This window comes from Artibeus jamaicensis, unplaced genomic scaffold, assembly GCF_021234435.1.
Source record: "Artibeus jamaicensis isolate MK-2021 breed Jamaican fruit bat unplaced genomic scaffold, CSHL_Jam_final scaffold_916, whole genome shotgun sequence".
Classification (NCBI taxonomy): domain Eukaryota; kingdom Metazoa; phylum Chordata; class Mammalia; order Chiroptera; family Phyllostomidae; genus Artibeus; species Artibeus jamaicensis.
The window spans coordinates 13,529,905-13,553,252 of record NW_026522059.1 but is presented as its reverse complement, the minus strand read 5'-3'; the positions used below and the strand labels follow the sequence as shown (position 1 = coordinate 13,553,252).

Below are 23,348 nucleotides of genomic sequence, written 5' to 3'. Positions count from 1 at the left end.
TAGTATATATAATCTTTACATGCACAAGAACTGTATGTGATGGATGCATAGGTACATAAATCAGTTAGTCTACCACAGAAGGGAGGTTGCGCTGGCTTGCTTTGGTTTTGTGTTTTAAAAATATGAACTGTCTTTTTATTTTAGTAAAAATAGGGTGTCTAGACCCAAATAAAAAAATAGTTGACATCTGGGAATATCCTTTGTATTAAGAGAAGAAAGTGATCAGGTTACCAGGTTATGGTAAGTGAAGATACATTCCAATACATCTAATCAAGACTGTTTCACCCAGTAAAGTTGTGAGAATATCCCAGTTACAAGAGGTATTAATTCTAAAAAGAACATAACATGTATGACTACTTCCAACTCTTAATTCAAAAGGAGTACAAGAAAAATCTCCATTTGTATATTTATCAGAGAACTCAGCATAGAACCATTGCTGCAGCAAATTAAAGCATCCTATAGTACACTTCATTTATCATTGCTCGGTATTTTAAATAAAAACATTTTAGTCAATTTCTTGATTAAAACCCACAAACACTTGCAAGTCATTATAACTGAACTATACATATTGGAAATCCAGAGAGGTTCATTGACAAAGAATGTTTATTACTAAGCCATATAACTTTTAAGGAAATGAAGAGATTCTAAGAGCTTACTGTAAATAGCCAAATTTTGACATAAAATGTTCCATATAATTTTAACATAGTTATCAGCTGACCACTCTGCTCAGCTCCTGGACTGAAGCGGGGTTAAATGTTTCTGTGGGCAGAACCCTGGTCTGGGAGTCAGAAGGTCCGAGGTTCCGTCTCAAAGTTCACTTACCAGCCATGTAGCCTGCGCAGCCTGGAACCTTTTTCAAGCATCAGCTTCCTGCTTTTAAAAGCATGATTATACCAAGCTGTCCCCAAAGCCCCTCTTTTGCCTCTGCCACAGGGTTTTTTAGGGAACATTATCTATGCAAAGTCAAACCTTTAAGTAGGGCACATGGAACTGCTTAGAGGATTTGTTTTTGGGGTTTTTTTTTCAGTATGTTACTAAAGTGTGGTTCCTTTTGTTCACTTTAATCTCAAAGAAAGCCATCCAAAAGATAAAACGGCCAGGCTTGTTCTGACAAGAATAAGATTTGTGTTTCGTGCATGCAGATGTTTATCTCATTTTATCATTTGTGTTTCATAACCATGCCACACTGGTTAAACATCAAAGGGATAGGAAAAACAGCATCAGACTTCCATGACTTCAGTGATTTAAGGCAAACTAAGAATGGTTTTAAATAGCCATTAGTTTCCAGCGCTTTACAAAGTCACAACTGAATTAACGTTAAAGCATTGTTAAATACTTATGGCTCCTTGGTATTTACTGTCTTCACTTAAACATGCTATATTTTGCTCAGAAATACTTAACCTGAGCGTTAACTGTATTATATGTATCCCACTGATCCTTATGCAGAACACAATAAAGTTAATTATAAACAACAGTGTCCTCATGGCCTAAAAGGGAATTGAAGGCAATTCCCATCAACCAAGTTTTTGAAATTATGTTTCATCCAGAATCAAGTTGTATTATTTTGGTGTGGACCTCACTGCCCTAGTTAGAAAGAGTAGTGGGAAATACATAAAATACTAAAAGGTTCAGATTAGAAATGTTATGGTATTTTAAGTGATTTATGGTAAAACACTGGAAAAGTTCCATCTCTAGATGAAAAAAAATGTAATAAAGCCTCACTGTTTCCTTCTAAATTTGAAGTTGTGCTGGCTACTACCTTACAAACAGGCTGTCTTCTACTAAGATTCCTTAGTGTTTGATACAGGGTAGCACGCTGCTCTGCTAACCAGATTCATTCAGCAGTACTTCTCTCAATGAAGAATCTGCTTTACTTTTGGAGGCAATGGATATGTTCATACTCTCAACTGTGGTGATGGCTTCACAGGTATATTCATCAAAATTCATCAAATAAAATAAATTGTCTGATACTATAACATGTGCCCAGTTGATTACACCTGCTAAGGCTAGTAGAGCTACTTGGCTGACCTACAATGTCTGAACTGCAGGATCGTTTTAAGGGAGCTGGAAGTCCATTGCAGTGTTTATGTTGCAGCTCTTGTCTCCAGAGTCCTTCTCATTCCTGTCCCAGTGGTGAGAAATGCCAGCCCTTCTCCTTCCTTCACTTACTGACCAATGCCTGCATACTAGGCTGGATGGCACTCCATGAGCGCTACGTTTAAAAATAGATCTGAATAGCAAATCAACCTGAAAGGAAATTCCTGCAAGAGAAACAAGTATGTTGAAGATTTTTCAAAACATTTTTAGTCTTGTAACTCTTTAACTCTGTATAAACCTTTCAGATACGTACACCCAAAGGAGACTCTGTACGAATCATGAAATGAGGTCAGTAGATGACGTAGCCCGGGGACACGGCTTCTCCTCAGAGAGATGATAAGCTACTAACCTCGGGGCCAAAAGGGCCATATTTGTGTCCAGAGAAATCAGGTTGCTCGGAATAGAAGGCATAGACCGAAGGCCTACAGGAAAATAGGTAGGTTCAGAGTCTCCCCAAAACAACATAACAAAGAACACCAAATATACCTGCACATTAGAAAAAAGAACAGAAAAGAATCCTCTCATAGCTATCTAGTTAATCTCCCAACTGCTATCGGTCTTCCCATCACGCTCTTGTTTTTTGTTTTGTTTTGTTTTGTTTTGTTTTTTATTGCTTCCACAACCACCCCTACTGCAATAACTGCCTGGTACCATCTTCAGGAATCAAAAGTCACAAAGGAAAATCTGAAACACACACTCAGGTCTTTGATCCTCAACATAATAGAGCCCAGTGATAATTCACATGGACCACACAATCTACAGCCTGAAAGAGCTCCTCCATTAAAGCTTTTAGCTTTTTGGAGAATACCTTTTAGGCATTCCTAATGCTTCCCTAATCCTTGGGATGTTGTTGGTTCATTTATCAAAGCCAGGAACTCCCTTAAACTCTGGGGTAGTGGCCAGGATTAACAGCTGTAGTAATCCATGTAATTAAATGCTCCCCCAAAACCTACACGTAGTGTGTCCTTCTTAGGGATATAACGCTGCAGGCTAAGAACCACAAAACTTAGTAATACTGAACTTTCGCTGTGCTTCTATTTCACAGTCGATCTAGTTTTTCACCCAATTCTAACCTAAAATTAAAATACACTGAAGAAAGAAGAGGAAAAGTCAGGGAGAGGCAGACAAATACCTTTCGTTGTCTGGCAGGGAGAGCCACTGCAGTATGGTTAATATTCTCCGCTCGTGAGGGATGACCCTGCAGGTAAAATAAGCAAAGCATGCTGGGAGTCTGTAGGGTATTAACGGGTGGAGAGGGATGACAGGTTTCGCAGCCAGAAACTCCAGCCTGATGAGCACTTGCCCTGCACCCAGGCTAGGCGCTATTTACCACCATCTGTTTTCACTTCATTGTCGTGGAAGGGCCTTGTTCAAATCAGTGTTTGAACTTCCATTTCCATTTGCAACATATTACATTGCTCAACCACAGAGGAGACCGGAAACTCTGATTCACAGTCAGATGGGGAACCTGCCTTGCTGATCAGACGGGACTGCAGGCAGAAAGGACCCTGGGCTCAGAACTGTTCCTGTTTGGTGGATAAAACTGTTAGCTGTGGCCCTAGAAAGACCAGGATTTATATCCTCAATCTGCCTCTTGGTGGTGGTGTGACCTTCCTTGACTTCTAGGCCTCTGACCTCTTTGGGCCTCAGTTTACATATCAGTAAAATAAAGATAATAGCAAAACACACTGTATTGGCTGGCTGTAAAGATCAAACAAGACAAGCAAAGGGCATGCACAGTTTCTATCCCATTGTAAGTGCTAAAAAAAAAAGCCTTCTTTTTATTAATGATCAGAATTAGGTATCATTCCATCTCTAAGCAGATATATGCCTTTAGAAACATGATTTGATCTGAAACTTTAAGTTCCTCCTCTATAAATACGGGGTTTAGAAAAGCATTCTTAAGGTCCTCTTCTAGCTCTATAAAAATCTATCAGGAATGGGCACATATAATTATGAGACTGACAAAAAGGGTATAATCTTCCTCCACAATGATTTATCTGTTTAAGTCTCCTTCTGCTGTTGAAATATAATTACCCTGACTCTGGCACTCACTTGGAGAGTGCTTGGCTAACATGATAGCCTGATATCCTTGGCTGAGTTTCATGAAGATGCTCACAAGCTGAGTGATGTCTTTATCTATAGGGAAATTTGCTTATTCTTTCCTAACAAGGAGCACAGCATGCTTTTCTGCTCTTCCATCCAACACTGGGTATTAGAGCACGTTTAGCATGAATTCAAACTAAAGCCCAAGTTTAATTGGTTAGTAAAAAACACTGTGGCCCAGGTGAACCAACCCTAGTATAAATGTCTGTCCCTGGGTGGTAATGATGTTTCCATGTAGATTCATCACTTGTAGCAAAGGTACTACCCTGGTTAAGGCTGTAGATAGTGGGAGACGCCATGCACATGGGGGGGGGGCGGCAGAGGGGATGTGGGAACTCTCTGTACCTAATGATCAATTTTGCTGTAAACCTAAAACTGCTCTTAGAAACTATTAAAAATGTATCATGGAATGCTTGGTGAGCCATTTAAACATCTACTCTTTATGGATGTAAGCAAGAGAGAGCAAAGAGGAAGACAAATTTTCAGAGCCGGGTGGAAGGCAGAAGTTGGCAGGATGTCTAATCCGGCTGCCTCCCGCTCCCTATTACCACCCGCTCCAGCCTTCTCAGGTAAATCATGCAGGTGCCACTCCTCAGTCGGGGTCTCTCTCTGTCTAAAACTATCCCACCAACCCAGAAAATCGTGTTTATCACAAAATAGGTCCTAATTTAAACAGATTCCAATGCTATTGAATAAATGCCACCTTGTTTAATATATCCTATAATTGAGTTAGAATGGGCATTGCAAAGTCAGGTTAATCGGTTAAGATATTTAATTCTTCGGCCTTAGAAATCCCCTGTATCTGAACAAAATAATTACATATTTTGAATTCTTTCCTAACTTAAAAAAAACAGTGAATGCCTTTTTCATTTTATCTTACTTCACTACCTACCTAGAAGCTGCTTTATTTTATGTAATTGGCGTTAAGTCACACAAATGGATTCTGATCAACTCACTTGATGCTAATGGAAAAATACAAGCTGTCAGAATTGGTGTCAAGTTCAGAATGCTCTCACCCTTTAAACACCTTCAATGGATGGGATGCTTGACCACTACAGGGCAGGGAACAAAAACATCAGCTCTGAGACCAGAATGTCTGGGTTTAAATCCTGACTCCACATGTGCTGATGATGAGACTCTGGCCAGTTACCTAACCTTTCTGTGCATCTATAAAATGATGGTAATAATATTCCCTATCTTATAAGATGGTTGTCAAAATTAAAAAGCATCATTGTATAAAGCCCTGAGAATAGTGCCTGGCAAGTGGAAAAAGTTTAGAAAAATATTAGCTTTTATTAAGTACTAAATTCAGATGTCCCAAGAGATGATACACTTATTCATGAAATATTTATTAAAAGCTTATTATACTCAAGGCATCTGTGGGAATATAAATAAAGATACAAGATACTCCTATTATGGAGGAGTCACCATTCTCTGCCTGGAAAGATAAGCAATTCATTGCCCTTTTTGGGCAGGGGCTGAGTGTGCGCATGTGCGGGTGGGGGTTGGGAGGGTGAGGGGAGTGGGTAAGAGCATAAGATGATGACATTGGAGGTCTGAACATCTACTCAGCCTAAGTGTGACCTTGGGCATGTCATTTCACCTCTCTAAGCCTTAGTGTTCCAGTCTCGAAAAGGAGGTACTGGGCAAAGTGGTCTCTAAATTTCCTAGGAGTTCTAGACTATTTTTATGAAACACCCACAGAACAGAAAGACATGGCCCCAACTCATTAGTGTTTCAAATACAATTCAGAGCCAACACAAATAAATATGACAAAGGAAGAAGAGATGTCCACGCAGAAAGGAGAATGGGGTTCACGCTGTTTTCTTGACCATCATCAATTGATATAGAATATGTCATGAGTCCTTGTACCTTAGACATGGTCAGACAAAAGGGGAGGAATGGAAAACAAAGGACTAGGTGAAGTATTTAGTGATAAAGGAAAACAAATTACCTTTGGACATGGTACCCATTATCCGGTCATTGTGGTGAGAAATGATGTGAATTTAAAAAATAGCATTTACTGGTTATTTTCTATGGGCTAAGTATCCTACTAAGCACTTTAAATAAGTTAACTCCTTCTACCTTCACAACACCCTATGATGAAGATACTACTATTGCCATTCAAAACAGAGGAAATTGATTTGTGAAGAGATTAAATCACCTGACCCAATAAGTCAACAATCCATTAAGTGGCAGAGCTGTGCTTAGAATCAACCTAAACACTCATATGTAAAAGGAATGATTGCCCTTGGACATGAATGAACACTAAAAAAATGTAATGGAGCATCAGCCACGGAGAATTTTGAAATGAAATACTGTCACTTAAAAAGCAAAGATAATTCTAGGTTGCAGTACAGAGCCATGTTAAAAGATGGCCTTTTGAGTCTATGTCTTCAATCTGCTGTTAAATTTGAAATTTGCCCAAATGTACTATGTGTAGATTTCCTTGACGCATATTCCACTAAATAACTGGGAGTATGACCATGTTGTCATTAAGTTATGAAAAGATGTTTTAAAAAGAAAGAAAAAGATGGATCCTAGTGACTTCCAAGATGGGGAGACACAAGAATGGCCTGGGAAGAGACACACAACTACAGACATCACTGGGGGACTCGGAAGCCACCTTCTCATAAGAGGTTTGACATGGGTGGAGAAAATGGCCATTCAGAACCAGAACACTGGGTCTTTTCAATGAAGCTTTGCAGCAGTTTCGGGGGGTAAGGGTGGGCCTGAGTATTAATTATGTTGTTGGCTCTTCTCCATTTTGCCAGGCAAATATGTTGTCCAACAGAAGAAATCACTTCTGTAAGCATCTGGGACTGTCAAGGCGCAAAAGAAAAAAAGTGTAATGCATAAGATTAAATTGGTAAATCAACATGCCATTTACACAAGGAAGGGTCGTGTTCAACATGCCCAAGTGGATTTCTCAACTCAGAAAACCTTTTTTTAAAAAAAAAAAAAAAAAAAAAAAAGGGAGAAATGACTTTTAAAGGGATACTCTGTCTCAGCTTCAAATCACCAAACCCAATTTCAACTTCGCCATTCAAATCTGAAAAAGCCACTTTTATTCCTGAATCTGGAGAATCTAGGCAGCACCATTCTGGATGGATTTAAAACTGTGGTGCTTGCCAGCACACTACTCTTATGGCATAGTCAGATTTTTGTTAAGGAACATGAGGCAAACACAGAAACAGCTTTAGGTGGTTTCAAAAAAAATAAAAAGATGGAAAGAACATCTCAGGGAGAACAAAATCCCCATGAAAGTTGAAACAGATTCCTTCTTTTCACTAAGGACCTTAAAAATAATCAACATGTTGACACTTGAGTTAGGTCAGTTTCTTCTGTCTTACGAGCATGAACTACTAATTTCTCCATCACCTCTGTGGGGGAGAGAAGTGGTACCATTTTTCTAATTAGGGAAACCCTGAAGTTCAGTGGGAAAGAGGGTGAAAACAGAGGCTTCCCCTTGTCTTCTGTCTGAAATGTACAATCTCCACACCACTACATCAGCCTGAGACCACACTAGATTTTTAAAGTCGTGAACCAAAATAAATACAGTGTGTTGTAATATATCTATAGAAAATGATAATACAAACTACAGCAATAAGTCGTCTAAGAAATATACATTCCCTGGGTGACAAGTTATCAGAAATCCATAAAAGGGGACTGAAAAAATCTAAAGAATGAATAGAAGAAAAAATCTTCCTTATATTCTATTAAGAAAAAATGGCATAAAAGAGAAATAGAAAAAGAGAGGGTGGGAGGAGGGTGTGGAAGGGGGAATGGAAAGAGGAAATGACTGAAAGGTTATTTTAAATCAGAAAATATTCAGAAGTTCAGGTTCTTGCTCATTTAACTTAAGTGGCATGAAATCAAATCTAATCAATGTTTCATAAACTGAATCATAATTGCAATTTTATAAACATTGACAAAATAAAGGTGACTTACACAGACCAGAAGAATGTCCCAGCTTTCACTCCTTGCTTGGTGGCTGTAATCCATAGCTAATGAGGAAAATATAAGAGGTTTAGAACATGTTCTGAGTTTTGGTCAAAGAAGAAAAATAGTTTTAACATATATTATATTGGTTATCTGACACTTTACCCATACCACACCATAAATTTCACATTATCTGCAACTATGATTTTCTCACATCTGGAAATCAGAATCGTTATTTCCATAAATGTTATTTGATATGTTCACTGCAAAGGCTTTCAAAAGCTCTGCTATGATTCTAGTGGCATTTTTAACTCTTATTTCATCTCAAAAGTCTCTTCTGTACCTTTCTTATTGGATCATTATTTTGAACATCACACTTATATGGCAGAATTCTAATCATCAAAGGACCCAAGGGTAGACCATATGTGTTCTTTACTATTGAAAGCCTACAGAGCAGAATCCCAGTTTGGTACACAGATGTGAGGAACTTGGAACCTAGCTTTGCATTATTTCGTTTTAAAATGGGAGTTTAAAGTAAGTGAAAAGGGAAAAAAAGGTTATTTTTTTATTCTGGATTTCCCCTTGTATCTTCTACTTAGCCTGTTTATAAGTGGAATTTTAGAAACGAGTTCCTGGGATAAGTTAGGTGAACCAAGCATTTCATTAAGGCTTTTAAAATATTCTTTCCACCCCATGCTGTTGAGAGGCAGCAGATAAGGGCAGTTAGGAATCTGAGCTCTACATCTAGGTAGCTGGATTCTAAGCCCTGTCTCTGCCATTCACCGGACACACAGTCCTCCAGCAAGTTCCTTAAGCTCCCTGTGCTTCAGTCTCCTTTAAAACAGAGATAATATTACCTTGCACATAGGATTGTTCTAAGCTTTAAGGAGTTAATACACTTAAATTCCTTAAAACAGTGTCTCAGCATTTGGTAAACACTTGATCAATTTTAGTCTTAACTATTATGCAATGATGGAAATAAATGCAATCGAGTTATTCTAGGAACAGTAAAAACAACATAAGATGGCCAGTGTCCCATCAAACAGAAGTCTGGAAAAAGAAAACCATTCACTTCAAGAAGCCAACGGGAAGGAGAAGTGTGGCTCGTTTGTTATAGACCAGAGCAAAAATGGTCTAGGAATCGCAGCCACTCCCTTTCCTGGTTTCTTTGCATCCAGACTCTGAGAAGGACTCACTGACTCCAGGGAAAACATTTGCGTTTTGCAATCATAGGGGTAATCAAGAGGCGTGAAGGGTGGAGGAGCTTGGCCATGGTCTCAGAAGGGTCTAAGATGCCTGGCCTAGGCGAGCGCTACAAAGATTCCCAGCTCCTTGGTGGGGACTGAAAATCCCCAGTCCCCCGATATTGCAGCTATTGCAGCTGGCAAATGAGGGATAAGGCAGGAGAATATATGTACCCTGTTAGATCCTGGATATCATCAGCATAGGAGAAGTGGGGTCCCGTTGGGATGCATCCGAGAGATAAGGATCTCATATTTCTCCAAGCAGCATCCCAGGGTTTGGTCCAGAGATATTCCACCTTATGTACGAACTCTGCCATGCCCAGGTGCCCCAGCCTAAACAGGCTTCAAAATGTGTCCTGGAGTTTCATTCATTCATATTCCAACTAGCAAATGGAGTTCCACTCATTCATGCCTCTGCAAGCAAGAAGATGCAGTCGAACCAGGTGGTAGACACCCCACAAATGCCTCAAAAACTGCACCAGATCCTGGAGAGACCAGTTTCTTGTGTTAAGTGATCTGTTTTCATACTTATTTTAACTCCAAGAACACAGTCTAGAGTGTTTATATCCAACCAACTTCCTTGAAAATTGAGTGGTTTGCTATTTTCAAGAAAGCTGTACTAGGTGATATTTGGCAGGGGTGAAATATAAGATCCACCTGGGGTTTTCAATGGATTTTTTAAAGCAATTTTGTCAAATGATGACCCTGCATTTTGAAATGTTGTATAGTATTGTGGAGCACATGCTGATGTCGCCATTATCTGGGCAACAGGAAGCCCTATAAATAGCTTTTAGGTCAGAAACACGGGAGAGAAGAGACCCCCAGAAGCAGCCTCTGCGCCGGCGGGAGCAGGCAGCCCTGGGGGAGAAGACAGAAGTGGATGTGTGAAAGTATCCCGATGGCAAAACCAGGATCACTTGTTTTTTACACTTTCCTGTAGTCCCCAAATTTTTGCAGTCAGAAAAAAAGGTAACCAACTGTACCTTTAACTATAATCAACGTAAACTATGAAGACAATTTAAACATTCGAAGTTTTTATTTCTTCTCAAAAAAAAAAAAAAAGAAGCAAATAATTCCTCCTTGCTTCTTGGTAAGGCGTGCTGACCATACTTTCTAGAAGAAAATGGGAACGTGGTCAGAAAAGCGCAAACAGAGAACAAATAGAACAAGAGGGAGTACTGGACATGCAACACACACACATTTAAAATCTCGAACCAAAGAATTCTAGCAGTAATGAAGGTGACCTGTCTCTGTTTAGCAAACAGTACTAGACCGAAGTGTAAAGTTCATAAGTTAAAGCAGATCATAAGCAGTTATAAAGGCTCCTTTGCAGGTCATATGTGTTTATTATATTTCAGAAGTTAAATCTAGTAATTATGGTGTGGGGGAAGGGAAGACACTAAATCATGAGTCCACAAGAAGAAAAGTGAAAAAAGAGAGCCTCTGAGCTAAACAACAGAGAGAGAGAGAAATTCCTAGTTCCTTGTTAATTCAGAGAAATGGGATCATGATTCTCTGAATGTGAATGTAGTTTCCTCAGAGACTGGTAAAACACAGCTAAACAAAAATGAGATGAGAAGACACCGGGTTTAGACACACCCAACTTTAAGCCCCATGTTTTATCTATTTTCCTGCTTGATCTCTAGGTCAAGTTTTCAACATCAAATGTTTGAAAACAGAGTTTTCCAACATCTATGTCCTGGATGCTCTAGTTTAAAAAGGAGATGCATGGGAATAATATTGTACCTTTTTGATATGTTATCAGGAATAAAAAATGATCATTAAAAAAAAGTTTTCACCCCTGCAACCAGGAAGATTTAAATGTGAAATCAAACACTTTCTCAAATTAAGTGAAGGATGCAGCTTTAAGAGAAGGACAGAGGGTTTGAAAAAAGAAAATAAGCAAAAAACATTTTTCAAAACCAGGAATCACAGTCATAGTGTTTCTAGCAGCTCTTTGCAGAGAAACGATTCCTGTGCATTCAAAAGCATGGAGACAAACAAATAGAATTCTGGGAGACTGAAGGGAGGGGTGGGGCACTGGTACCTGCCAAAGGAAATCAACTATTGAGATTCAAGAGTCAGAACAAACTAAGGATGTGAGGGTTGTCAGATGATCCAGCAGAAAAGACTGTGGACCAGGGTGGCTCTTTCCAGGAGGTTAGGGCCAAAAAAGAAGAAGTGATGAAGTACGGGAAGGAAGTACAGGCAAACAAGCCGCACCTGGCAGTGCAGAACGCAGTCAGCCCAAACACAACAGGAACACAGTTCCTTGTGTCAGGCTGTGGGGTCGGTCCCGAGACTAATGAAATACGTAAATCCGGGCCCTGCCCTCATGGGGCCCACAATCTAAAGCAGGCATGTGAATAATTTCAAAAGGATATGGTCAAATTTATGACAGAAGTAACATGAAAACCCAAAAGAGGGTCTCGGCACTTAGCCGGGGCTGAAGGAGCTTAGTGAGGGCCTCCTGGGGCTGGTATTTCAACCAAACATCAGAAGAGAAGTGTAGCAAAGGGATCAGGTGAGCAGAGTCCATCCTAAGCGTGTTAAGATACAATCAAAAGAGAAGGACATACAGATTTCGAGCAGTATGTGGAAAAGAAACAACAGAATAAAGAAAAGATACAATTTTCCTGAAAAGAAAGCAAAGCCTCCCACTAGCGGGGATAATGAAATAGACAAGAAGCGGTAGCTATGGAACTTGCACTTTCCATCCAGCAGCTCCCTTTGGCCTGGAAGTTCACTCCTGTTCTAATGCCATTCTTCTCTTTGCTGTCTCTTTCTAGAACATGCCATCTTCCTCAGGATCCACTCAGTGCATCACACACTACTGGCAGAAAGCAACAGTAGGTCTAGCAACTTGAAATGTAACGAGAATGTATCTACTCCTCTCAGAAATGCCTTCCTCTGGGAATCCGGGCTTTGGAAGACTTGCATTTGGGGCATGAGGGTGGTGTGGGACTCGTTTCTCGGGTCCCCTCACGTAGTGGGCCCCTTCCGGCCTCATTCATTCTCCCCTTTGCTGAGCCCAGATTTAAACAGAACAGGGAATTGCCCCTGAGATACCTTAGTATGAGAAATTGCAAAGTTAAACTAGAGAGGTTTTTCAAAGAAACAAATACACTTTGAAAACTTCATTAAGAGGATTAAACATACTTTAAAACAACAACAAGGAAAGGGATTCCATTAAAAAAAATGTATGAGAAATGTAGGGTCACAAAGTGAATGACGACTTTTAATAGCACATTTTAAAGACTGACAAATTCAAAGCAGAGTCAGCTTTGCCGAAGTGGCTATATCAGGGTTAAAAAAAATTAAATTAAATGATAGAAAATATTTTGGGGAGCCTAATGGTGAGATTCAAATTTTCAGATGGACACTGAACAAATGTTTGATCCCATCTTTTAGATTTTAAACTAGGATATGAGTGGTTCTTATTTGCCATGTAATCTGACCCTTATATTACTATTTAACCAAATGTCTTTCATGATTTAATCACTTAGAAAAAGTAATCTGTTTACTTTAATTACCTAAGATTTGTACGTTTTTATTATAGTTTTATAAATTTTTCCTTAATCCAATTATTTTGTCACTGATGATTTTGTACAATGTACAGCCCTCTGAGAAGATGATATAAATGTTTAAGAACATTTATTAATGCTCAACCTCTCTTACACTATGTATAGTTTCTTCCACTCTTATACTGTAGCTTCTTATAGTGTCTGACTATATGTTTTTCCTCTATGCCAAATTTCCATAAAGCATTTTCTTTAAATCATAGTACTATATTCCTTAGAATCCTTAGTCTGGCATCTCATTCAAGAAGATAGAAACAGGAATCGGTTTCACCACAAATCTTGGTCAGCACAGGAAAGCACTAAACTTGGTCGAATGTGTCAACTTTGAGAGTTAATAAGGAAACAGGCAAACAGTTGAAACAGAGACCTCACTTCATAGGACAGGTTAATAGCGTGCCCTTCGCTCTGCTTCTGCCGGAGGTAATGAACATGGGGGCTCATCTTCTGAGTCACCCAACCCGGAGGAAACCTCATGTCAACATTTGGTGTAAGGTGATCCAAATTGATAAAATTGCTATTTATCTCCATATCCTCTCTGGTTCCAGGCAAGCCGGCTTCCACGACAAAATTAATAGAAAAGACCAACGAGCAAGAGTTTGGTGGAGTTTTCATTTCAATCATTTTATTTACACAGAAACTGATGCTCTCGCATAAACTTTGTTTGTGAAACCCACCCTGTAAACAAATTTCACTATGTCCCAACCTGGGTCATCACAGACTCCTGGGAGTCCAGCCCAAATAAGGAGGGCAGAATCAGAACCTCTCCTATAAAGAAACACTTCTACAGACTCACAAGAAGTCTTCCCGTGTTTATTTTTTTAAATGAAAAGTCCATATTTAACCTTGTATACTGATTTATTATGCGATATAAATATTTTTTCACAAATGGCCTTTTCTCAGAAAAGAGGTCATTTTTTTTCTTACTTTACATTCTCCATTCTGCCCATAGATTGCGGCAAACGTCTCCAGGCATGAGATCATTCGGGGGCAGTAGACACATGGACGCACGCAGACGCTGTCGCCTCTCATGGCAGTTGCCCAGAGGCCTCCCAGCCCTCCTTCCCAACCAGGGCCCCAGGGAGCCACAGCCCCGATCACAGCAGATGAGATGGAACCTTTGCCATCCTTCTCCCATGGGTTTCTGATCAATTGTGTGGGCTGGGATGTGCTCCTGTGGGGACTCTAATCCCCCTGCACATGGTCATGGGCACTTAGCTCAGTTCCACACATTCGTCGGTCACAGCTTTAGGTTGCTGCTTTGCTCACGTCTGACCAAAGCAAGTTGCCTAACCACACATACAGTCACAGGGAAAATAGTACGCAGAAAGACACCTACACTCTTTTTTACTTTCTGCCCAGGCATTCAATCTGAAGTAAGCAGAATAATTTCTTTCAAAGTATTAATTTGTTGGTCTAGAATCAAGGCAGAATTTCACCTATTTTTTTAATAAGTATTTCATTTATTTATTTTTAGAGAGAGGGAAAAGAGGGAGAAAGGGAGAGAAACGTTGATGTGTGGTTGCCTCTCCTGTGTCCCCTACTGGAAACCTAGCCTGCAACCCAGGCGTGTGCCCTGACTGGGAATCGAACAGGCAACTCTTTGGTTTACAGGCCTGTGCTCAATCTACTGAGCCACACCAGCCAGGGCTGGATTTCACCTCTCCTATGGAACTTCCAAAACTTTTAAAGAATGGGTTAAACAAAAGAGTGCATTTACTGTAGATTTTATTGAATTCCCTTTTTTCATCAAGTTTCCCTATTTCTGTTGACATGTCACCTGGGCCAAAATTTTGGGTTAGTTATAGTCATTCACTTCTTTTTTCATTGTACCCCCAAATCCAGTAAATCAATAAGATCTAACTCTTTGTTCTTCAAGATGTTTCTGAAATTCATCCCCAGGTCACTATTTCTACCACTGTCACCCTAATGAAGATACTTATCATCTCACATTTTTATCATCACAATGTCACATAAACATACACATGTGTATACACATGAAGACGTAAACACATGAAATATACATTATAGATGCACATACGTACATGCATGCATATAAATACACAGTATATATATACATATCTATACACATATACACATACAGGTAGGGCATAGGTAGGGCACAGTAGATTTACATGGAAAATAACACAATAATTAACAAATAACTCAAGAATAAACTGTTCTGCATACTCACAACTATAAACTGACTTTTACTGCACCTCATATATTGTGCACACACACACCCACATATATACACAAATAACAAAAGAAAGAAACATCGCCGATTATGAAACAATCACAGGCAGCTTTTCTGCAGGAAACCCATTTGGGGATGAAATATTCGCGTGCACAGAGACCCACACAGAAACGCGAAACTTACCGGCTGGCCGCCCCACCATCTGTGATTGAACTTCTCTCGCCCCCGAAGGTGGAAAGTGGCATCGAATACAGGATCGTACATCGAATTGCCAACAATTCCATGTGACTCTGGATACAGGCCCTGTGGGTAAAAGGAAATTTATCACTAAAATAGCAACACAATAATGCACACACATTAGTTCCATCATAAATTCTCTTATTATAGAAGGTTTCACAGCAATAATTAATTTCCAAATTTCTATTTTATATATGTGTCCGAGCAAACATAAATATTATCTATGCACTGATTTTAAACCATCTAAGAAACTTGACATTGTTATAAAAAGATTAATATTTGGGTCTTTTGAACTGTTGCAATTTAATATGATGGCAACAATTTTTATTATAACAAATTAACCTTTAACTGAAATTTATTTATGTGCCTCCAAAAAAATTTCCCTTTCTAAATACATTTCTCTCAGTTCTATTTCTAACCCTAAACCAAAAAATAATAATAATTGAAGAAAGCAAGGCAGAATTGGAAGTATCTGAAAATGAACACACAGCAGCCCTGAAGTCCGTATTTTTACTTGGAAACTCAGAAAATGCACGATCGCTCCTGCAGTGTCTGAGGGAGGTCTAATGTGTGCATTTAGATGGAACGGTCCTGGAAAAGCAGCTTCAGTCTTAAAGCCGCAGTGACCCTGGGCCACCGACAAGGCTGCAACAGGTGTTTTCCGAGAACAGCTGAGGCAGAGAAGATGGGACACAGAGAGGTTTTCTCTGAACGCTAAGGAACATGCAATCAGCCCTTTGATCTCTACCATTTGAAAAGAATACTCACAGTGGCCAAGGTGTACAAGTTGGGGAAAGTCTTCGTCGGGTACACCGGCCTCATGTAAGGAGAGTGAGTACCGCAAGACCCTGGAGACGAGATCAGGACGGGAGAACCAAGAGAAATCACTCCGAGCAGAGAACCCACTTTACAGACTCTCACAGGCATGCGTTAGCCTTCACTTTCGTATTGCAAATAATAAAATGCATTTCAAGCCATGCATCCACAGGTCTCCCAGCCCCCAGCTGAGCACTCACTTTGCAGACCACCAACGACAGAGGAGAGAACACAGTGTGGAAGCGACTTACTGAGTTTTTCGATGTTAGGCATGACCTTGCTGCCTTTCTTCATGTACGAGGCACGGAAGCCATCCACGGAGAAGATGATTAATGGAGGGCGAACGAACCTTAGACAGTACCACATTAAAGCTTTAGAAAAATCATCGCCACAGAGTTTCCACGATGCCAAGTCATTCTCAATAATTGGGACCCAGGATTTCCAAGATGAAACCTCAAGTGAAGAGATGGGTACAAACCTGGGCTCCCGGCCACATACCACTTCAGGCGCCTGAAGTTCAGAGCTAAGTGACCAAAGTCATAAAGCAGCCAGGGCAGGGACTGACTCCCCCTAATGTACTCCCTCCAAGGCTGCCTCTCACATGGCAAACAAGGCTTTTCACAGTGCAGAAAGCTGTTACATTTGCCAAGACTATGTTTTCTCTCACTTGCTACCTGGAAAACGTCTACTCGTTCTTTAAAACCCAGCTTAGGTTTTCCCCTTCTGTAATATCCGTTGCCCACACTTCTGAATTCCTTTAAGATATTCATTCACACCTCTTTTATCATTTACATGTGTTCTATCATAGTGCGCTGTTCTGTTAATATGTTTATCTCCTTCACCAGTTTCAGTGCACAGTTTGCATCTCACTCTTCTTTCTATTCTCTGGACCCGTGGGAGGGCTATGTTAATATTTAGCACAGGAATGAATGAATATGAAATTAAGGCAGCAGCATTCCTGTCACTAGAACTAAGCACTAGTAAAAATTAATTTAGGTTTAATTATATAATCATTGCAAAAATAATTAAATTATTGAAAACCTCCAAAAAGTTAATTAATACAGGACTAGACTAGCCACCTATCTAGGGCAGGATCTGATCTGATAGACCCTTTGTTATATTCTAAATGTATAGTTGTTTAATCGGACTTGAGAATACTAGCCTATGTACAAAATTGTTTCTAATAGTTTAATGATAACTCAGCAAGGACAGGCCTGAGTTTATCTGAAGTCACAAAAAGAGCAAGGCATATTTTAAATAGAAAGCATTTAGAACAATGATCTGTAAGAGTTCATTATTATCATTGCAGTTATTTAACAAGGCTTATGTCACTTAGAATGGTTTTTCCTCGAATAGAACTGACTACATTTTAGATGGTCAGAAACTACTACCCTCCCATTCTAAAAGCCCAGAGAAGTTCAGGTGGCCCATGAACGTTAAAAAGGAGATCAAAATCAAGACAATATCTAAATTCTTGGATTTTGTGCCCCAAGCTATGCTTAAAACAAAACATACACTCGAACAAATGCATTCATGAAAACACATTTGTTGAAAATGTATTTCCTGCCCGGCTTTTTAAGGGGCCATGAATTTTCAACAGTTTCCTGAAAGGCATCATAAGCGCCTTATGCTGGTCACACCTAAGCTGCGGGGTATCACTTCACTTCGGCAGTTTGTCAAGTTTCTGTAGCATCTGGTAGGAGTTACCATCTTAGATGATATTTCTGAGAAGTTCCAACATCTTTCCCTCAGCCCACCCCACCCCCAAAAAGGCAAAAACCTCACTTCAATGGGGAAAAAATGAGAAAAGTTTTCTTTCCTTCTTAAGCAATATTTAGATTGACTTTGCGAAATCTTCAGCTAAGGTGGACATGAGTTTGCCTGTGTAAGAGGATTTCAGTTTGATGTCCTTTTTAACTGTTTATCCCTCTCTATCCTGTGATATTTTATCGATTGATCAAGCACATTTTTATACTCTTCATGAAATACACTTACCCTGCAGGGCATTCTGGTGTCTTGATTTCCTCGCAGTCATCATCCACCCAGTGTGACTCTCCTATAAGAGAAATGGGTAAATTTATTGGTGAGTCAAATGAAAAATGCCATCCAGAGGCTTCACAAGTACCATTCCAGGATCTGTGTCCTAGTTGACACATGTATTATGGGACAACCTCTAAAAAGACACTGAAATACAGCCTTGTGTCCGGTTTGGCTTCCTAAAGCACACTCGTACACAACGAGAAAGCTAAGGTTTAATAACCCCAAGTGGAGTTTATAGAAACCTTCTGAGTCTAAATGGTTTCTAGATAAAAACACCAGTGGCGTCAGTGAATAGAATGCTATGTTTGTTTCCCTCCAGAAATAAACTGTTTGACCATTAGATGGAACATTCTTCTCTCCATCACCAAACATCTCAAAGCCATAGAAAGCACAGCACGACCTCCCTTAGACTGGGAAACATAGGGCAGAGGACACATAGGGGTGATGGCTGGAAGACGCGATGGATGATTTGCCAGTGGATCTGTGTACAGCTCTGGAATTCAGGAATACAAACCATGCTACCTCAATAGAGCCATCTGTAACAGTGTCAACAATTGAAATAAAGGGAAAAAACAATGCTATATTTCACTTTTATCTTCCACCAAGAACTCAGAGCACTTAGGAGAACTCTCTCCTAAGTTACCCCATGGAGAACAGAGAATAAAAAGAACTCAGATCAAAACTGTGGTTTCCCTTAGAGGAAATAAAAATTATCCATAGCTATATAAATGTTTTTATATAAATAAAAATTGCATATCTATATAAATGTTTTTAGTTCTTTTATTTATGCTTATGCATTAAAAGTGTAACTCTAGAAAGCAATAATGATATCTGTATGCAAAATAATACCCTAGAATATGATCATCAGTCTTGTTTCTAAATAGAAATAAATAAAAAGTTGAATTAAAAAATGAAAATGGGAGATTTTTTTTTCTTGAAAGTTTGGGCCAAAAACATGGGTGTGTATTATACATGGCAAAATACGGAACCTTAAATTTTTGTAAAACAAACAAAAATCATGAGTCTTAAATATAAGTAAAATTTGTGGCCAAGACTTTAATGAAATTGCTCCCATGTAAATAGCATTGGAAACCTCACTGGTCAACAAGAATCTAACTACTGACAAGTGTGTAAGAAATGGTCCTGAAAATGGGAAGCTTTACCCCGCGTGTAATAACCCAAGGGGCACACGTGGGCCTCACAAAAGTCCTGAAACTAGAATTTTAAACCAAAAAAAGCCAATGTTTAATGACTTAATGGTCAAGGATAACTAGGACTTTTTCTTTATTTTCTCACACAGTAGCCTTTGTGGCCTCTTGGTACCGTTATTACACAGGAAAATAAAAGGGAAGAGGAGACAAATTCTCAATCAAAGGTATGCGTTACCCACAGTTACAATGATTGGCTGGACAGGGGAAATTTTCCAAACTTAAGAGCAATGGAATACCCTCTCGCCAAAACTGAACACTATGCACGGTTCAGAACTGATATGCTTTCCCCCTAAAGCCTTTTAACTTTAATTTTTCTTAATTTTAAATTTTTCAATTACAGTTGGCATACCATATTATATTAGCTTCAGGTGTGCAACCCAGTGATTAGACATTTATATCATTTATGAAGCAATCATCCCAGTAAGTCTAGTACCCGTCTGATGCCATCCAGAGTTACGACAGTGCTATTGACTGTATTCCCTACACTCAACAGAAGCTCTTCTTGAAATGTTCTGTGCCACAGCTAGAAAGAAGGACTTAAGTGAGACACTAAAAAGTGACTTGCAAACTTTTCATAAAAATTCTTGGATCTTCCCCATTAACTTTTATAAGTAGGTACCATGGTGACTGAAACTCCTTAAAGAAAGAAACGGCATCTTTTACATTTTTGGTAGCCCACTGACTAGTATTTATTATCAGAATAAAACCATTATATTCTTTTTTTTTTAACCATCATATTCTACAATCAAGCATCCAAAGTCAGTGTGCACACACGTATGGCTTTGGGGTGGGTAGGACAGGAGCCATTGGTGCTTCATCCTCAAGCTGCTGCTAGTTCTTCGGCTTACACCAGTCAGGACCCCTGGCCTCAAGGGAAAAGACTCAGATTTACCTCCCAGAGCCTGCAGCAGGGCAGCCCAAGCCAAAACTACTTGAGACTGCATTCTTGCTCACTTCTTCTCCTCACCTCCACTTTCCCTTGCTCTCTTACACAGTTTTCCGGCTGAGTATCCCCTCAGTAAATTCCAGGTATGGAATTCTTCTCTCAGGTTCTGCTTCTAGGAAACCAGACCTGAGACCAAGACAGGCACTTAAGAAATCTCTTCCTTCCAGTGGCTCTGTCTCAGTATAGAATTTGGGGTTGTTCCCTGGTTATTTCAGATCAGGGACATTCAGGGAAGCAAAACTAAGAAAGAAGCATGAGAAATCTAAAGACACATCTTGCTGTTTCCTCTCAAGCCCTTATCCAAGGCATTACATCTCCAATAACCAGGATGTCTTGGAGCATCTCCAAGTTTTGTTCTCTTACAGCTTAAGCCACTGCAGGGAAGCAGGTACCTTTGCAAACCACTTGGTAGTTGGTGCAGCAATCTCCTCTGGCCAAGCAGTCCTCTGAGCAGTGACACGCATTGTCTTCATTTCTGACTTCTCCGCATCTGTCCTTCGTACACTCCCAGCCACCAGCTGAAGTCGGCACAAGAAAACACTTTCACTGCTTCGCGCAAACCAAATGAAAGAGGCCACAATTGCTTATGAGGGTTGCCAACAAAAAGAGCTGAAAATCCCACATCGTTTAATCTGCTGGTGAAATGAGGGCTGGCCTGAAGCCCAGACAATATTTGGAGGACTTACAAATAGAATGAATGCCTAATTTTTAAGTCAGAGTACAAAGCCAAACACAATGGAGCTCCTTGGGGAAAAACGGAACTCTTATGATGGCGAACTGTCCTCAAAGACCCAATGAAATGTGTGGTATCGGAGGTTCGTGATCAGGGCGTTTACCATTGTCGGCTTGGTCACTATAGCTCAGCTCTTTCATTCTCCAAAGTAGCTTTGCTTCACTTACATCAGCTTGATTTAAAAATAAATGATTGTGCAACTAAATGGCCTCGACCTACTATAAGATGCACCTGGAAGTTAAAGTCCTAAACAGATACAAAGATTTTTAAATGGATGTTAGAAACATTCGCAGTTCCAATCACTGACCAAATGGAGCCCTACCTACGCTGAGGTCAGAGTCCCCATGATTGAAGAGGCCCATGGATTTCTCTCTGAGCAGACTCCATTGAGAGCTCAAAGCCCCACTGTCCCAAGAGAACAGAAAAGTAATATTTTCCTTTTAAAGAGCATGTTTTATTTTTTTTTCTCTGGCTTTTTTGCCCATAAGACTCTAAGTTCCAAGGCAGGAAAACATACCCTTTCACCCTTCTATCTCCAGTGCCCGAGACTGTGCCTAGCATGTGCTCAGTATTCCATGAACATTTATTGCATCTAATTGAAAATTACCATGAAAATAAAGTATGACTCTTTAAATTCAGGACTGTCACACTGAGAGACTTTATAGTTAATTCATTTATTCAATACATCTTTCTATTATGTTTCCCATGGTCCAGATGCTGGGGACGTTGTGAAGAATAGGAAGAACAAAATCCTGTCCTCATGGAGCTTCTGTTCCAATTGGGATCAACAGACCATAAGCAGGGAAATAAGGAAACAAGACGAGGTCGGCTGGTACTGAGTGCTGCGGAAAGACCAGGACAGCGTGGGCAGAGACTGGTGGGGTGAGGTGGGGCTGCTACTTGAGGTAGAATGGTCAAGAAAGCCTTCTCCGAGCTACAGGACACTTCAAGTCATTAGCTCTTAAAATACATCATAAGTGGAAGGCAATGATCTTAGAAAGCAATGCTGTTCCTTAAGAATATTCTACTAAGATACACTGTTGCTAGGTGAAGAAGCAGGTAAAGAGATATTCGTTGCCATTGTGGAAAATTGTGCCTCTATGGTTTCGCTTCCATTCTTTTATTTATTTATTTACCTCTTTTTAACTTTCTTTATTGTATGTTTCCCATGACCATGTGTCCCCCTTTGACCGCTCTCCCACCATGTTCACCACTCCGTCCTCCTGTCCATTTTCTTTCTTTCGACCTGCCTGTGCGTCCTGACTCCACTCTCTGATTCCGGTCCCCTACCTTCCCTGCCTTCTCTTCCCAAGCGGATTAAATGCTTGGCATTCCTTCATCCAGACCTTCCATCCCAAATATCCATTTTGCCAAAGTTTCTTTGACTGATAGAGATCATGGGTTTTCCCCCCACTTCAAGGATAATTTGACCCACCAACATACTTTTATTCCTCCTCTAATTCCATAAGAAAATCACTTTGCTTAACAAAGAGCATCACTATTCATAAGTTAGATTTATTGAGGAACTACTGACTTCAGATAAGAATGAAATTTTTAAAAACTCAGGGTTCAGAGTGAACTATGAGCAAGGTATGAATCAAACAATTGCATAATTTTCAAAGCAAACACTGGAATAAACATAAAAAGCATTTAACCTTATTGGATAGTAAGAATGGCACCTATCAGGCCAGAAAAAGGCTTTAACATGGGAAAAAAATTTTTTTAAATGACAGTTGCTAAAAAGACAGTAGTGAAACGCTCTTGTGCCCTTTGAGAAAAATATAAACTTTGCAAGTACAATTTTGTAATATATTTTTAATTTTTTAAATGTATGTACATTTTGATCCCAAAATCCAAATTATAGGAATTCATTTTAAGGAAAATAGGCAAAAATATAAATATGCATGAATAATGTTCATTGAGACAATAATAGCAAAAAGAGAGGGAAATATAAGTGCTGGTCAATGACTCAGTGAGATAGGTTGTAGCTGTTCAGTAGAAGACTACATCAGCATTCAAAGGATGATGTGTACAGAGATCTACAAATACAGACACATCCTCACAAGGCTCTCCTCACATGTGTGCTCACATATACTCTCATGTATAAATACATGTACATACATACATTCTAAACACACACACAAAGTAGTCAGAGTTTACACAGAAACACTGATTGTGCTTATTTCTAGAGGGTACTTGTG

At 39.6% G+C, this 23,348-nt stretch overlaps 1 protein-coding gene across 5 annotated transcripts in view; it reads right to left on the bottom strand.

The window, feature by feature from the left end:
* Positions 1 to 23,348, bottom strand: part of ENPP2 (ectonucleotide pyrophosphatase/phosphodiesterase 2) — a 100,938-nt gene that overhangs the window by 38,404 nt on the left and 39,186 nt on the right. For all 5 annotated transcript variants that reach the window (XM_053661003.1, XM_053661004.1, XM_053661006.1 and 2 more), the window contains 8 exons: positions 20,807 to 20,932; positions 18,213 to 18,273; positions 16,469 to 16,566; positions 16,170 to 16,249; positions 15,348 to 15,467; positions 8,155 to 8,210; positions 3,230 to 3,295; positions 2,447 to 2,519 (listed from right to left, as the gene is read on the bottom strand). In XM_053661003.1, coding sequence (XP_053516978.1) covers positions 2,447 to 2,519; positions 3,230 to 3,295; positions 8,155 to 8,210; positions 15,348 to 15,467; positions 16,170 to 16,249; positions 16,469 to 16,566; positions 18,213 to 18,273; positions 20,807 to 20,932 — 680 coding nt within the window. The remainder of the gene's footprint in view (positions 1 to 2,446; positions 2,520 to 3,229; positions 3,296 to 8,154; positions 8,211 to 15,347; positions 15,468 to 16,169; positions 16,250 to 16,468; positions 16,567 to 18,212; positions 18,274 to 20,806; positions 20,933 to 23,348) is intronic.